We start from the raw sequence: 15,049 nt of genomic DNA, 5'->3' as shown, positions 1-15,049 counted from the left end.
TCCATTTCTTCCTTCTAAAAAGCCTGAGGCTGCAGCTCTGTATTGACCTTGAATAACACCTCAAAGTTTTTCTTAACAATGTAAATACACTGCTGTATTTCCATTCCTAAATGAAAAAAGACTTAAAAGAAAGCAAAGAAGGAGGCTTTTGTCAGCTAAAGAAATAAATGGGGGTAAAATGCTATAACTCAAAGGAAGTCGATCTGGGTTGACAGTGCAGGAATTAAGCAAAAGATGTGGCCATATGCTGCAAGAGTGTGAGGTTTTCGCTGACAATTACAGCAGGTTCTCTGTGCTTCAAAGCTGATGAAGCGGAAGTGCTTGCTCATTCATTCTGAATTTTTTTCTTGAGTCGCTTCTGGTTTTTCGTGCAAAACCACTTGATTTATTACTTAGACTCTTTTAGAGCTGCTGCGTTTCCAGAGCACTCTCCATCTTATTTCTCATTTAACCACTTGATGGTTAAGCATGAGTCTTGATATGTCTCCAAAAAAGGGGGAGTGGGGTGGGGCGTCAAGTTCTGGTTCCACTTGGTGCAGATTCCACAACTCACTCTCCCTCTGCCTCCCCCAGGTTTCCACCAGCCGTGGATGCCTTTGACATTATGACTGCAGAAGATTCCACCGCAGCCATGAGCAGCGACTCAGCCCCCGCGTCCTCGGCCAAGATGCCCGAGGGGGTGGCCAGCGCGCCCAACGGGGCGGCGCTGCTGGCGTTGCTGGAGCGCACGGGCTACAGCATGGTGCAGGAGAACGGGCAGCGCAAGTATGGTGGCCCGCCACCCGGCTGGGAGGGCCCGCACCCGCAGCGCGGCTGCGAGGTCTTTGTGGGCAAGATCCCACGTGACGTGTACGAGGACGAGCTGGTACCTGTGTTCGAGACCGTGGGCCGCATCTACGAGCTGCGCCTCATGATGGACTTCGACGGCAAGAACCGCGGCTACGCCTTCGTCATGTACTGCCACAAGAACGAGGCCAAGCGCGCTGTGCGCGAGCTCAACAACTACGAGATCCGCCCCGGCCGCCTGCTCGGCGTGTGCTGCAGCGTGGACAACTGTCGCCTGTTCATCGGCGGCATCCCCAAGATGAAGAAGCGCGAGGAGATCCTGGAGGAGATCTCCAAGGTCACCGAGGGCGTGCTGGACGTGATCGTCTACGCCAGCGCCGCGGACAAGATGAAGAACCGCGGCTTCGCCTTCGTGGAGTACGAGAGCCACCGCGCCGCGGCCATGGCGCGCCGCAAGCTCATGCCGGGCCGCATCCAGCTCTGGGGCCACCAGATCGCTGTGGACTGGGCCGAGCCCGAGATCGACGTGGATGAGGATGTGATGGAGACCGTGAAGATACTCTATGTGCGCAACCTCATGATCGAGACCACGGAAGACACCATCAAGAAAATCTTCGGCCAGTACAACCCAGGCTGTGTGGAGCGCGTCAAGAAGATCCGCGACTACGCCTTTGTGCACTTCGCCAGCCGCGAGGACGCGGTGCACGCCATGAACAACCTCAATGGCACGGAGCTGGAGGGCTCGTGCATCGAGGTGACGCTGGCCAAGCCAGTGGACAAGGAGCAGTATTCCCGCTACCAGAAGGCTGCCAAGGGCGGCGGCGGCGTGGCGGAGGCGGCAGCGGTGCAGCAGCCCAGCTATGTGTACTCTTGCGACCCCTACACGTTGGCCTACTATGGCTACCCCTACAACGCGCTCATCGGGCCCAACAGGGATTATTTCGTGAAAGGTTAGTGGGGGCTGTTCTCCTGGGTAGTCCCCCCCCCCCCCAGCCGTGTCTGCGAGGCGGGCAGTGTCAGGGGTGTTCTGGCTATAAGTACATTGGTTGGACACAGGCCCCCCTACCCACCCTCATTTGGGTGTTAGTCTGGATTCTGTTCTTTGCTGGGGTCTACTCTTTAGGCACTTAGATTAAAACCTAATTGTGAAATTTTAGGTTTAAAATGCTAGTGAGTAGAGGGCACGATGTTGTTGGTTTGCTTTTTTTGGTTTGTTTTTTTAACCATTGGCTAAGGTACAGTAAAATCAAATATTACACTGGGAAACAAAATACCAGAATTCTGGGTCCTGCTCTCGGATTGACTAGCTCTGACTTTAGTCAGTCTCTTCAGCCGTCCTAGGCCTGTTTTCTCACGCATGAAATGAGGAAGCTAAACCAGCAGTTCCCTTCTGGTTCTAACTTTTTTTTTTTTTTACAATCTATGACGTTTTTCGTTATTGAAATTGCAGTTGGAATCCTGGGAACTCACCCTGCGAGTTCATCTCTTGCATCAAAGAGACATACTAGAGATGTAGATCTAGGCTGTAATAGAATATGTGAAGCATCTTTACCAGCTCATTGATGAGCAAAGGTGTAGCCCCTGCAACTTAGACTTAGGGCAAACACCTCAATGCCAAGAACTTGAGTTAAAGTCTGTCTCCTGTACTGTTACCGTTGGTTGCTCATCATTTTTTGTGTTGTTACTATAAGCAGGCAGCATAAGAGGCCGGGGTCGAGGTGCAGCTGGCAACAGAGCCCCAGGGCCCAGGGGTTCCTACCTCGGGGGATATTCTGCTGGCCGTGGTATATATAGCCGATATCATGAAGGGAAAGGAAAGCAGCAAGAAAAAGGATATGAACTTGTACCGAATTTGGAAATCTCTACTGTCAATCCAGTTGCCATTAAACCTGGTACAGGTCAGTATAAACCAGAGCGAGAATGCGTCCATTCAGCCTCGGCCCCAACCTTTACTTTGAAGTAATCCCAAGCCTCCCTTGGGCTCTTGCACATGGGTTCCTCTTCTGGTGGGCAGCCAGAGATTGTGCAAAGAATGTGGCCTCCTGGCTATTCTTAGTCTGGAACTTAAAAAGGTGGTCTATCTTTGACCACATTCAAGTCAAACTTTCCAATAGTGGGGTTTTCACATGTGTATCATCAGTCGTAAGGTTTTCGTTCTCAATCTGGGACTGAGTAGGCAGAGTTGTGGGGTGGGGAAGCAGGGCTGGACCCGTGAGGCTCTTCTGTGTCTTCTATCAGCTGCAAACCGTCTGTTCTTTACTCAAGCTGATTTCTACTCCAGCCACCAGAAGCCAGAGGATGCAGTTTATTGCCATTCTGAGAGTTATAGAAAATTTCCCTTCTGGAGCAAATAACACTACTTGCTCCTTGTCATGGACTTAACAAACCAGGAACAAAGGAACAAGGAAGCAGTGAAAGTTTTTGTTAGTGGCAGTTGGTGAGACAGGTCGTCTTTCTGACCCTAACCTGCAAAGAATTTTATTTAACACCACTGTGTGAGCCTAGCACAGAAACTCCCTATTTGCACCCACCACGGAAAATCCAGCTGTGCATGATCAGAGTGGCCCTCCTCCAGACCGCTTCCTGGTTTCACTGAGGGTGGATTAAAGAGCTCTTTAAGAGAATCCTCCCTTCGAAGTTCAGCCAGTCTGATTTTCTTCTGGTTGAGGACTGTATGCTCCTTCTAGCTAACAAAGTCAGGGAATCTGTACATTTGAGGTATAGGTTTGCAGAGGCCACGTAGAGCTTAAAGCATTTCCCAGCCAGCTTCCTTTTGAATTAATTCAGTGATATGATTTGTTATGGGTTGTTTTGTTAGTTTTTTTCCTGTGAAAAAAATATGCAACTTCTGCAATTAACTGACTCCCTAGACTGGATCTCCTTATAAATGCCACTGAAATTACAAGCATTGTAAAACTGATCCCGTGTCATTCTGTAATTTCATAAAACAGAGCCTGAAGACAGGAATTGTCATTTCTACTGGTTGGAAACTGGACTCCTGTTGACAAGTTGCAGTAGCTTAAGATTTACCAGGGAAAAGAACCCTTAACCCATCAGTAGGGGGCACAGTCGTGTCCTGGGGCCTGAGGTAGAAATTCCAGTGGATTGTTAACCAGAACAATCCAGTTACTTAGCACAACCCCAGAGTAACTAAACTCACAACCCTCTCTGGGCCCCTTCCCCTTCATCTATATTTTTGTTTTTTGGTGTTTTTTGTTTGTTTGTTTTTTGTTTTTAATTTTTCCATTGGTGAAGAGAGAAAGAGAGAGAGGACAGGGAAAGCATCAATTTTCTGTTCCACTTCGTTGTTCCATTAGTTATAATTGCTTTTTTTTTTTTTTTTTTTTTTTTACAGAGACAGAGAGAGTTAGAGAGAGGGATAGACAGGGACAGAGAGAGATGAGAAGCATCAATCATCAGTTTTTCATTGCGACACCCTAGTTGCTCATTGATCGCTCCCCCACATGTGCCCCCACCGTGGGCCTTCAGCAGACCGAGTAACCCCCTGCTCAAGCCAGCAACCCTGGGTCCAAACTGGTGAGCTTTGCTCAAAGCAGATGAGCCCGCGCTCAAGCTGGCGAGCTCGGGGTCTCGAACCCGGGTCCTCTGCGTCCCAGTCCAACGCTCTATCCACTGCGCCACCGCCTGGTCAGGCTATGATTGCTTCTTATTCATGCTCTGACTGGGGATCAACCTCAGTGCGCTGGGAGGATGCTTTATCCTGTGAGCCACCTGGCCAGGGCCTATTTTTGTTTGATCCTGACAGTTAAAGTTTTTATTGTAGGAGAATCACCAGTGCAGTGGTGAAGTGTCTGGGCATGAGATCATATAGTCGGAAAGACGGGTAAAAGATTTGGTTGAAGTTGTGGGTAGATTTTTTTTTTTTATTTTAGGTAGATTTTATTGAATGGCCATTGGTTAGCTATAGTCAAATTGTCTCTTTACTTTATATCAAATCAATTTTTATTAGAATAGATATACCTACTGTTGGAGAAAAACTATAAATGAAAGTATATTTTGTAGATTCATTGCATATTCTTGCTTATCCTCTCAAAACACACACACACACACACACACACACACACAGCCCCCCTAATCAGGGCTAGTATTTTGTCCTTTTTACCTCTCTTTATCATACACTGACATTCAATAACTCCTATCTGCTTGAACTCTGGTTAAAATGAGTCCTTTGGACTTGACTCACAGAAACACCTCTTTGAATTGGCAGGTCCATCAGAAAACCAGTCACTGCTGCTTTGCTGTTTTGATTGAACATTAGAAAATTAGGGAATTTTTCCTTTTTTATTATGCATTTTTCCTTGAGTCAGTAATGTTGAGATCTGAACCGCAGGGTGGGAAAGGGGTACCCAGAGCTCTGAGTGCTCGAATGAACCCTCAGCAGCACCTGCTTCTGAAAGTGCGGTGACAGTGAAAAGGGCACGGGGTCTGGGAGTGACAGAGGTGAGTGAGAGGGAGGCTAGCTCTCGGGGTCTGGGAGTGACAGAGGTGAGTGAGAGGGAGGCTAGCTCTCGGGGTCTGGGAGTGACAGAGGTGAGTGAGAGGGAGGCTAGCTCTCAGGGTCTGGGAGTGACAGAGGTGAGTGAGAGGGAGGCTAGCTCTCGGGGTCTGGGAGTGACAGAGGTGAGTGAGAGGGAGGCTAGCTCTCAGGGTCTGGGAGTGACAGAGGTGAGTGAGAGGGAGGCTAGCTCTCGGGGTCTGGGAGTGACAGAGGTGAGTGAGAGGGAGGCTAGCTCTCGGGGTCTGGGAGTGACAGAGGTGAGTGAGAGGGAGGCTAGCTCTCGGGGTCTGGGAGTGACAGAGGTGAGTGAGAGGGAGGCTAGCTCTCGGGGTCTGGGAACGACAGAGGTGAGTGAGAGGGAGGCTAGCTCTCGGGGTCTGGGAGTGACAGAGGTGAGTGAGAGGGAGGCTAGCTCTCGGGGTCTGGGAGTGACAGAGGTGAGTGAGAGGGGGGCTAGCTCTCGGGGTCTGGGAGTGACAGAGGTGAGTGAGAGGGGGGCTAGCTCTCGGGGTCTGGGAGTGACAGAGGTGAGTGAGAGGGAGGCTAGCTCTCGGGGTCTGGGAGTGACAGAGGTGAGTGAGAGGGGGGCTAGCTCTCGGGGTCTGGGAGTGACAGAGGTGAGTGAGAGGGAGGCTAGCTCTCGGGGTCTGGGAGTGACAGAGGTGAGTGAGAGGGAGGCTAGCTCTCACACTGGGTGGGCCTCAAGCCTCTGATCTCACTTCTGATCCTGAGCCAGTTTCCTCACTTAGAAAGCCCTTCCTTGCTCTGTGAAATATCAGGAGAATGAGATTTTTCTGAACAAGGCGTAGGAAATAGTGCAGAAACCTAATTCGAGACTTGCCTTCCATGATGATCTGTTGGGAACCTCCACCGGGCCCACAATGTTCCGTTTGGAAGACAGGCAGGGGAAGGACCTGCCTCCTCCCCTCTCTTCCTCTTGGGTAGCACCTCCTTACCTGGACCGAGAAAGCAGAAGTTAGCAGGGGGGAGCCCGTGACTGCCAAACATGGTTTTTAAGAATATCGGGAAAGCGATGGAGCTTTCTAAGTGACTGGAAGTGATGGACGTGTGTTTCCCTGTGACTTCTCTTGCAGTGGCTATCCCTGCCATCGGGGCCCAGTATTCCATGTTTCAGGCCGCTCCTGCTCCTAAAATGATTGAAGATGGCAAACTCCACGCAATGGAGCACATGATCAGCCCCATCGCTGTGCAGCCAGACCCAGCCAGCGCCGTCGCGGCCGCCGCTGCCGCTGCCGTCATTCCTGCCGTGTCAACGCCTCCGCCTTTCCAGGTAGAGTTCCTGCCCCGGTCATTGTCACTGAGGCCTGTCTTTGCGTGCATTCATCTACCATTCAGCAGAACTCATTGCGTAGAGCTGTCTGCTAGAACTATGAAATTGAGTGACAGAAAAATAATTTAATATAAATCATGACAAGACAGAAAACATTTTAATACCGATGTATTACCCTAACATTATCACTGCATTAAAGATATGATGCATTAAGCAAAAATGACGGTTCTCAGTGTCATAATATTATACTTTTTTTTATGACCCTGGATAATTTTTTTTTTTTTGAGGAGGAGGGGAAAGGAGAGAGAGGGGAGAAGAAAAGAGAAGCATCAACTTATAGTTGCTTCATTCTAGTTGTTTGATGATTGCTTCTCATACGTGCCTTGACCAGGGGTCCCAGCCGAGCCAGTGACCCCTTGCTCAAGCCAGTGACCTTTGGGCTCAAGCCAACAACCTTTGTGCTCAAACCTGTGACCTCAGGGTTTCAAACTGGGGACCTCAGTGTCCCAGGTTGATTCTGTCTCCACTGCACCGCCACCTGTCAGGCACACTGGCTAATTTTTAACTTATGTTCTTATGATTAAGATGCTGACACACACAGTCCAGGAAGACAGTTTTCATCTTCACATTTCAAATTGCAGTTCAATGAAGAATTTAAGGGAAAATCTCTCTCAGCGCTGACCAGGTGGTGGCTCAGTAGATAAAGCCGTCGTCCCACTGCAATGAGGTCATGGGGCGGACCCCCGTCAGGGCACATAAGAGATGATGCGATCAGTGAGTGCACAACTGAGTGGAACAGCGAGTTGATTCTTCTCTCTCTCTCTCCTATCCTCTCTCAAGTCAATGGAAAAAAATCTCCCTCTCTCTGTATGAGTATATACATATGTATACATATATACACATGTATGTACACGGAGAGAAAAATACTTGTAGAGATGGAGACATGTGAAACTATAAAATCTGCCATTAATCATCTCCAGCCGTATCTGACTATTCCGTATCTCTCCCAGTCCAGCCCTGTCATTCCAGCCTCCTTCTCCACCTGTGCTCGGAGTGTTCTTTCAGCTGTAGTTTCCTCTGTCTCATCCTTGCTGTAGAATCTGTCCCATCTACCTAGCCTTGGAAACCAACTCTCCTGCACTTCTCACCACCTGCATTATTACTTGATATGGGACTGCCAATATGTTCTATCTCCCTGATTAAAATGAAGCTTCTCCAGACCAAGAGCTGCATCTTAAATTCTTTTGTATCTTCAGTGCACAGTACATTGGGAATACCTGTAAGTGATAAGTCACTTATCCAAACAGAAAGAAAAATTCTTGTTAAATCTATTCTTTGTGAAGCAGTTAATTAACAAGCACCTGGCAGTTGGTTTAGAGCATCGTCCCAATATACTAAGGCTGCAGGTTCGATCCCTGGTCAGGGCACATACAAGAATCAACCAGTAAGTGCATATGTAAGTGGAACAACAAATTGATGTGTCTCTCTTTCTCTCCACCTCCTTCTCCCTCTCTTTCTCCCTCCCCCTTTCTCTTCCACTCCCTTCTCTTTCTCTCTCAAATCAATTTTTTTAAAAAGGCACAAATGCTCAGACCTAGGGTCTCTTACCTAATTAGATAAGAATTACCCAGGGAACAGAGATTGTTAGACTGAAACCTCAGATTCCAATTCTCAGAACTGAGCTGGGGTTCCAGAGTCCATATTTTGTACCAGCTCCTCAGTGATGCTGAAGCAGGGCCAGTCTGTGAACCACCGCGGTGGGATGCTGTTTACCTACATCTGCCCACTTGAGCCCCATTCTTGTCTGCATTACTCAGAAAGGTTCAAGTTTATTCATCTACCAGTATGTCAGTCAGTATTCTTTTTGTGTGTGTGTATTTTTCCGAAGAGAGAAGCAGTGGAGAGGCAGACAGACAGACTGGATCCACCCAGCATGCCCACCAGGGGGTGATGCTTGGCCCCTCTGGGCGTTGCTCCGCTGTAACCAGAGCCATTCTAGTGCCTAAGGCGGAGGCCATGGAGCCATCCTCAGCGCCCGGGCCAACTTTGCTCCAGTGGAGCCTCGGCTGCGGGAGGGGAAGAGAAAGTCAGAGAGAAAGGAGAGGGGGAAGGGTGGAGAAGCAGATGGGCACTTTTCCTGTGTATCCTGACCAGGAATCGAACCCGGGACTTCCACACACCGGGCCAATGCTCTACCGCTGAGCCAACCGGCCAGGGCCAGCAAGTATTCTTTGATTCAAGACTCTCTACCACCAAAAAAAGGAATAGGTTGTAATTGTTTCACACTGTAGAATGACAGCTAAGTGTTGTTATTTCTTGTGGACTGTAAATACCTACAAGCAATACTTGCTGTAATTCTGGTAGTAATTTCTAATTCCTCCTTATTGAGAAACTCGTGAACTCTCATTTTTGGCGGGCAGTGTCAGTTCTGGTCAGGCCCAAATTCCAGGCCCCTCAATCACATCTGAATCGCAGGCTCTTGCTGTTTTTTGTCCATCTGCCCTGGGTGTCACCATCAGGGTCTTTATTTGAAGTCTTTGCTTAAGAATTTGCTCAGTGTACAATCGTCAGCTGATTCCTTTGGAGATTTTCCCCCTCAATCTATTCTGCAGAATGCCTGGTGCTGCTTACCCTGTGACCTGGGAGTGGCTGCTTTGAGTGTGTTGGCTTGGTGCTGTCCTTCAGATCTGTGTACTCTGTCCTGCCTTTCAGGTCGTTGACCTGGGTTCTCTGCCACGTTCAGACCTCCAACCCTTCTGTATCCTCTGCCAAACTGCAGCAGAGAAAGGAGCATTCTAGGCACTAATGGTTAAGTTCCCAGAATGGCTTCCAGAACCTTCCTGTAGAGCACATTCAGTTTTCCTCTGTCTCCAGGTGCTCAGGGACGTTCCTGTGTAGCCCTGACCAGGATTTTCATGTAGCCTTAGTAAGTGATACAGAAAACGTTTGCTGATGCAGACAGTCACTTTTCTAAAATGATTTCTCAGTGTTCTCAAATCTTGACCACAAATCTGTGGCATGGGCAGAGCAAGGATAACCGTCCCTCCTGGAGAGGAGGGAGTGCTGAGGTTTGTTTCCTCTGCCGCCTCCAGCTCCCCACAGCAGCCCCGCTCCATCTCACACACCTGCGCCCAGGCACTAGGCTGGGCCGTGGCATATGGACAGGTGCCTCTCTGACGTCACCTTCCCTGCCATTACCTCCCTTTGTGCATTTGTCATTTAATGTATGTCCAGGCCTGACCTGTGGTGGCACAGTGGATAAAACGTCGACCTGGAAATGCTAAGGTCGCCGGTTTGAAACCCTGGGCTTGCCTGGTCAAGGCACATATGGGAGTTGATGCTTCCAGCTCCTCCCCCCTGTCTCTCTCTCCTCTCTCTGTCTCTCTCTCCCTCTCTCTCTCCTCTCTAAAATGAATAAATAAAAATAAATAAAAAAATTACAACCTTACCCGTTTAAAAAATATATATGTCCACACGTTTGGGAAAGATTGCTTGTGTCTTGTTGTGAACCACAGTCTTCCCAGTTCCAAAGTCCCTGTCCCTGGTTATAAACCCTTGCCAGTGAGAGATCTGTTGTAATCACGATATCGTAGGCTTTAAAAGTGCAGGCCCGGAGCCCTGCCTCCCCGCTGCCTCTGCTGAAAGGCTGGTTCACCTCGTGTGAGTCATTTAGCGCATCCGAACCTCTCTGCGTAGTCACAATGGCAGCTTATTAGTGGTTGTAATGGATTCAATAATGTCATACAAATAAGGCATGAAAAAAAGTGTCTGGCAGTAATTATCATTAGTATAATTATTATTTTGGTTATAGTTGAGAAAAAAGACTCTCAGATTATAAAGTTCCTTTGAACATAATTTTTGTTCCTTTGAACATAATTTTGTGACTCTGATGTGCAGATTTTGTAAAGGAACGATAACTCACTTCTTTATAAAAATCCATAAGAAAGTTCTTTCTTTTTTATTTTATTTATTTATTTATTTTTGTATTTTTCTGAAGTTAGAAGCAGGGAGGCAGTCAGACAGACTCCCGCATGCGCCCGACCGGGATCCACCCGGCATACCCCCCAGGGGGCAATGCTCTGCCCATCTGGGGTGTTGTTCCGTTGTGGCCAGAGCCATTCTAGTGCCTGAGGCGGAGGCCATGGAGCCATCCTCAGTGCTCTGGCCAACTTTGCTCCAGTGGAGCTTTGGCTATGGAAGGGGAAGAGAGGCAGAGAGGAAGGAGAGGGGGAAGGGTGGAGAAGCAGATGGGCACTTCTCCTGTGTGCCCTGACCAGGAATCGAACCCAGGACTTCCACACACCGGGCCAATGCTCTACCACTGAGCCAACCGGCCAGGACCAGTAATTTCTTTTTACATGTAGTTTTCCATTTCATCTATCCTGAGTTGTTTATTTGAAGATGCAATAAGACGTAGAGACCATAGCAGCGTTTGTTATAGGGCATTCCGTGGGAGAGAAAGTTCACCACGTATTTTATTAAATGTGTGTCTTATTTTACCAAAATCCTCTTCTTGGTCGCAGCCACTTTGGGAATTGCTGAACCACAGTGTTCCCTCTCTACTTCTGTTTACTCTGAAAACATCGTAGTTGCACTTCCAAGTAGAGAAGAGGAAGTAGCAGGGCCTTTTACAGTCAGGGGTGGCGTCTACAGTGAGGCGGCTTTAGTTAGCTTGTTTTTTCCAAATCCTCCTCATGTGGAAACTCCTCCTTATCCTTCAAAGCCCAGCTCAATGTCTCTACTTCTGAGAGGCTGTCTCCAGCTTCCCAGGTTAGTTGGTTCCTCCTGTAAGTTTCTATCACAATATGTATGTATAGTGTCTTAGGTGGGAGGTGGTTGAAACCATTACATTTGTCGAAAATTGTGTATGGTCACTTTTTTTTTTTCTTTAAGGAACAGCTTAGGAAGTTGCCCTTTGGAGATCTATATACTTAGTTCCATAAGCTTGTCAGTCTCTTCTTCCCTTCCATTTTTGAAATACCATGTTCCTTCAGTTAAGTATGAGGCAGCTGGCATGCATGTTAGGTCCCCGCTTTAGGAAAGTTTTTAAACTACAGTGAGATCAACTAAGTAAAGGGTAGAGTCTCAGCTCCCTTCTCTAGCTCCTTCTGGGGTATTTGCTGATTGAGTGGATCAGCAGGTAGAAGATTCCAGTATATTCAAACTTTCCACTAGCATTCTAGTTCTCTGACTTTCACCTGCTGAATTTGAATGAGCCTTGAGGATGCAAGGCCACCTTACCTTAATGGCTCTTTTCACCTGCCAATTTACACAAAATCATTGTTAGTTGTTTATCCCTCTGTCTCCTCATCCCTGAGAGTAGAAGCCTTTGTTTTTCACATCCGGGAGTTGAAGGAATGAATGGCTGACGAAAGGTAACTTGTGATCAGTAAGGATGCCCTTTCTCTCTCCTCGCCAGGGCCGCCCAATAACTCCAGTCTACACGGTGGCGCCCAACATTCAGAGAATTCCCACCGCCGGGATCTACGGGGCCAGTTATGTTCCCTTCGCTGCTCCGGCCACGGCCACGATCGCCACACTACAGAAGAACGCGGCAGCGGCCGCTGCCGTCTACGGAGGCTACGCCGGCTACATACCTCAGGCCTTCCCCGCCGCTGCTATTCAGGTTCCCATCCACGACGTCTACCAGACGTACTGACCTCCTCGGCGACGGCCGCGGAGACAGACCACGAAACTGCCCCTGAAGGAACACTTTACTATTTATGAAGAAAGAACGTGGTGGATGAGCACACTCATGAAACCTGAAAGTGAAGAATGTAATCAGATATCACACAGAAATATTTTATACACATGAAGTTTTCACTAGTTTTTTAAGACTGTTTTCAATTTAGCAGGCCTGTGTTCATACATTTCTAAGAGACTTGCAATGGTTTGTGCCTTAAATACCATCTCTTAAAAATTTGTATGTTGTAGTACGTTTGTATAGAGGTCTTTTTGTTTTTGTATTTTTTAAGGATATATTTTCAGTATGAAGGTTATTTTCTTAACTTCTGCACTCCAGAGATTTCTATTTTGTAGTACCTTCAATAATATATCAACTATATATTAAAAAGCACACTTGAGCAGCTAGGGAACTATTTTGAAAAATATATTCAATATTTAAAGATACAAACAATAGTGCTTTAAAAATACATAAAACGTTATTTTAAAAACTATACTGGAAAGTGCAATTTTAAAATGAGTAGAACCTCTGTATTTGCTGGCATTGAGGGTGGACGGTGTTGCCTAGCCATGGCAGTTCTATTTTTTAAAAGAAATGAAACACTCAGTCTCCCCTTAAGCCAACATCGAAAAGACTTGTCACACTGCTGAGTCCAAACACTGGGAAGCTAGCTCTCCCCGCCACCGTTACCTTGGGCCCCTCCTCATCCTTGTGTCTTCGCTCTTGAACTCGATGTTCCCTCCTCGCTCCCCTACTCACCCCTTCCTTCTTTCTCCACCTCCCCGTGTGGCAAGTCTAGAGCAGATGAATTACTCTGGTAGAGAAAACATCGATGGCTTTTATACTTCTCCCTGGGATTTTGTTGTTTTTTGTTTGTTTTTTGGTTTTTGTGTGGGGTTTTTTGGTTTTTTTGTGTTGTTTTTTTTTTGGTTGGGGACATACTATATTTTCAGTAGCAGAGTATGTGTAAGCACAAGATTTTAATAGTTTTCGTGAACATCTTTGCATAGCTATTTAATTGTTCAGTATAAAACTTTCAGTTTTTTTCCCCTAATGCTTTTATTTTATTTGTATATGAAGTATGAGTTGGTAGAGACGATGAATGTCATTGTAGCAAGGCCCCCAGAGACTCCTGTTGCAGAAAGTTATGCTTCTGGTTGCCTTATCATGTTTCATGCAGAACGCCTGCGGTCTCCAATGGTGTTAGATACATTGTGCTTATTGAGCAGGGCTTTCCTCCCGTTGCCGGGCACAGGCAGGTGGCAGGTGAACTGAATTGGGGCCAGTGCCATTCAGGAGGAGGAAGAGAGACCTGCAGGAGTTAAGAGAGAGTTTGTACATATCCCCTAATGCTTGTTTTTAGGTTTTTTATGTTGCAGAAGTTCATGGTATATAGTTTAATGCAAAATGAAACCATTTTATTTCAATGTTATTAAAAGTTTTGTTTTATTAGGAGGCCAATCCGTATATTGTTGCAGTGTTTTGTGCCTGTTTAAAGGCCTTTGTTTAGCAGAGTGAATGTAAAATACAGTAAAATGTTAAGATTGTCATCTCCTTTATGAAATACATCAACCTGGAATTTGTTTAAAGGCTCTATCAAGTGAGGTGTGCAATAGATAGCAATTTAACACAGTTGTGTTTTTATGTCATATGAGATCCATAACACCTTTCTTTCCACTCACTGAATTTTTGCTGATGGCTGAATTCTTATTTGCAGGTTAATAATAGAACGATGCCTCTAGCATATGTTTTAGTTTTGTTCATCCCCCAACTTAAGGGGGGATGAATTTTTTATATATAAGCAATATTAATTTATTGTGTAAAATTATCGAGAACCTGCAAAGGCCTTTAAACATTCCTAACATTTCTTTTCATCATTCTTAAATGGCAAAGTAATTGTGCAATGTTCCTGATGATGTACCCAGCAAGCTGTATCCAATCGTGAATCTGCTGGAATGAGTAATCCAGCAAAATGCAGTTTGGATCAGATCCTCATCCCCTGACTTGGTGTGAAAGAAGTGGTCTCCTTGCAGAGTGGGATTGTCACAGAGGATCACTGGAGGAGGCTCTGACTCAGCAATCTTACTGTATTTTACATGTGCCTGTAAATTATTTTGGGGGGGGGGTAATAAAAATAAAAGAAATAAAATGGTATCTTGACATGGCCAATACCAAGCTACCTTAAAAACAAATGTTGGTGACAGCCAGTTAAAGATCAGTGAGCCTCTCATCTGTTTCAAACCCATTTCATATACACTACTACTGAGGTAAGTTTATAACTTGAAATGTGAACTTTTTTTTTTTTTAGGGTTAAGAACAAACTATATAAATGTAAAAAAAAAAAAGCTTTAGAGTTCTCTATTTTCAAACATGCTAGCAGTTTAGTTCTCTTTAGTTGCTTTGTCTTTGAAAAGCTTTTAAATTTCTTTTGCTCTTGCTCCATTCACCGTACAGTCTTAGGATGTATGTAGTAAATAAAGCTTTCTTTAAAGCAATTTCAAGACCTTATTTTAAATTGTGTTTTCTTCGTACTTATTTCTAACAAAATTAGAAAGACCCTCAACAGCCTAAAAGGAATGAACTAATTTGTTATCTTCAGCTGGAGAAACCAGCAAGTTGCCCTCGGGTGTTTTGATTTGGAATTGCCGATGAAGGTGGAGAACGTATCAATAGTAAAAAGTGTGAGTTATTACTCCATTGAACTGGAGCTCAGATGGCTGACAGTTGACCAGTCAGATACTGCTCAGCATCTGGACTGGAATAGGATGTG

The 15,049-nt window shown here is 46.4% G+C and overlaps 1 protein-coding gene across 3 annotated transcripts in view; it reads left to right on the top strand.

Annotated features, from left to right (window-relative positions):
- RBM47 (RNA binding motif protein 47) overlaps window positions 1–14,780 on the top strand; it is a 174,240-nt gene extending 159,460 nt beyond the window's left edge. For 2 of the 3 annotated variants that reach the window (XM_066386172.1, XM_066386174.1), the window contains 4 exons: window positions 574–1,736; window positions 2,478–2,684; window positions 6,400–6,596; window positions 12,016–14,780. In XM_066386172.1, coding sequence (XP_066242269.1) covers window positions 574–1,736; window positions 2,478–2,684; window positions 6,400–6,596; window positions 12,016–12,255 — 1,807 coding nt within the window. In that variant the 3' untranslated portion in view covers window positions 12,256–14,780. Of the gene's footprint in view, window positions 1–573; window positions 1,737–2,477; window positions 2,685–6,399; window positions 6,597–12,015 lie in introns of those variants that run through there. The other variant, XM_066386173.1, reaches the window with a different exon arrangement.
- Window positions 14,781–15,049: the final 269 nt, after the last annotated feature.

The sequence above is a fragment of the Saccopteryx leptura genome, chromosome 5, assembly GCF_036850995.1.
Source record: "Saccopteryx leptura isolate mSacLep1 chromosome 5, mSacLep1_pri_phased_curated, whole genome shotgun sequence".
In the NCBI taxonomy this organism is placed as follows: Eukaryota; Metazoa; Chordata; class Mammalia; order Chiroptera; family Emballonuridae; genus Saccopteryx; species Saccopteryx leptura.
The sequence above is the reverse complement of the archived record's forward strand: the minus strand, read 5'-3'. Positions and strand labels throughout refer to the sequence as shown.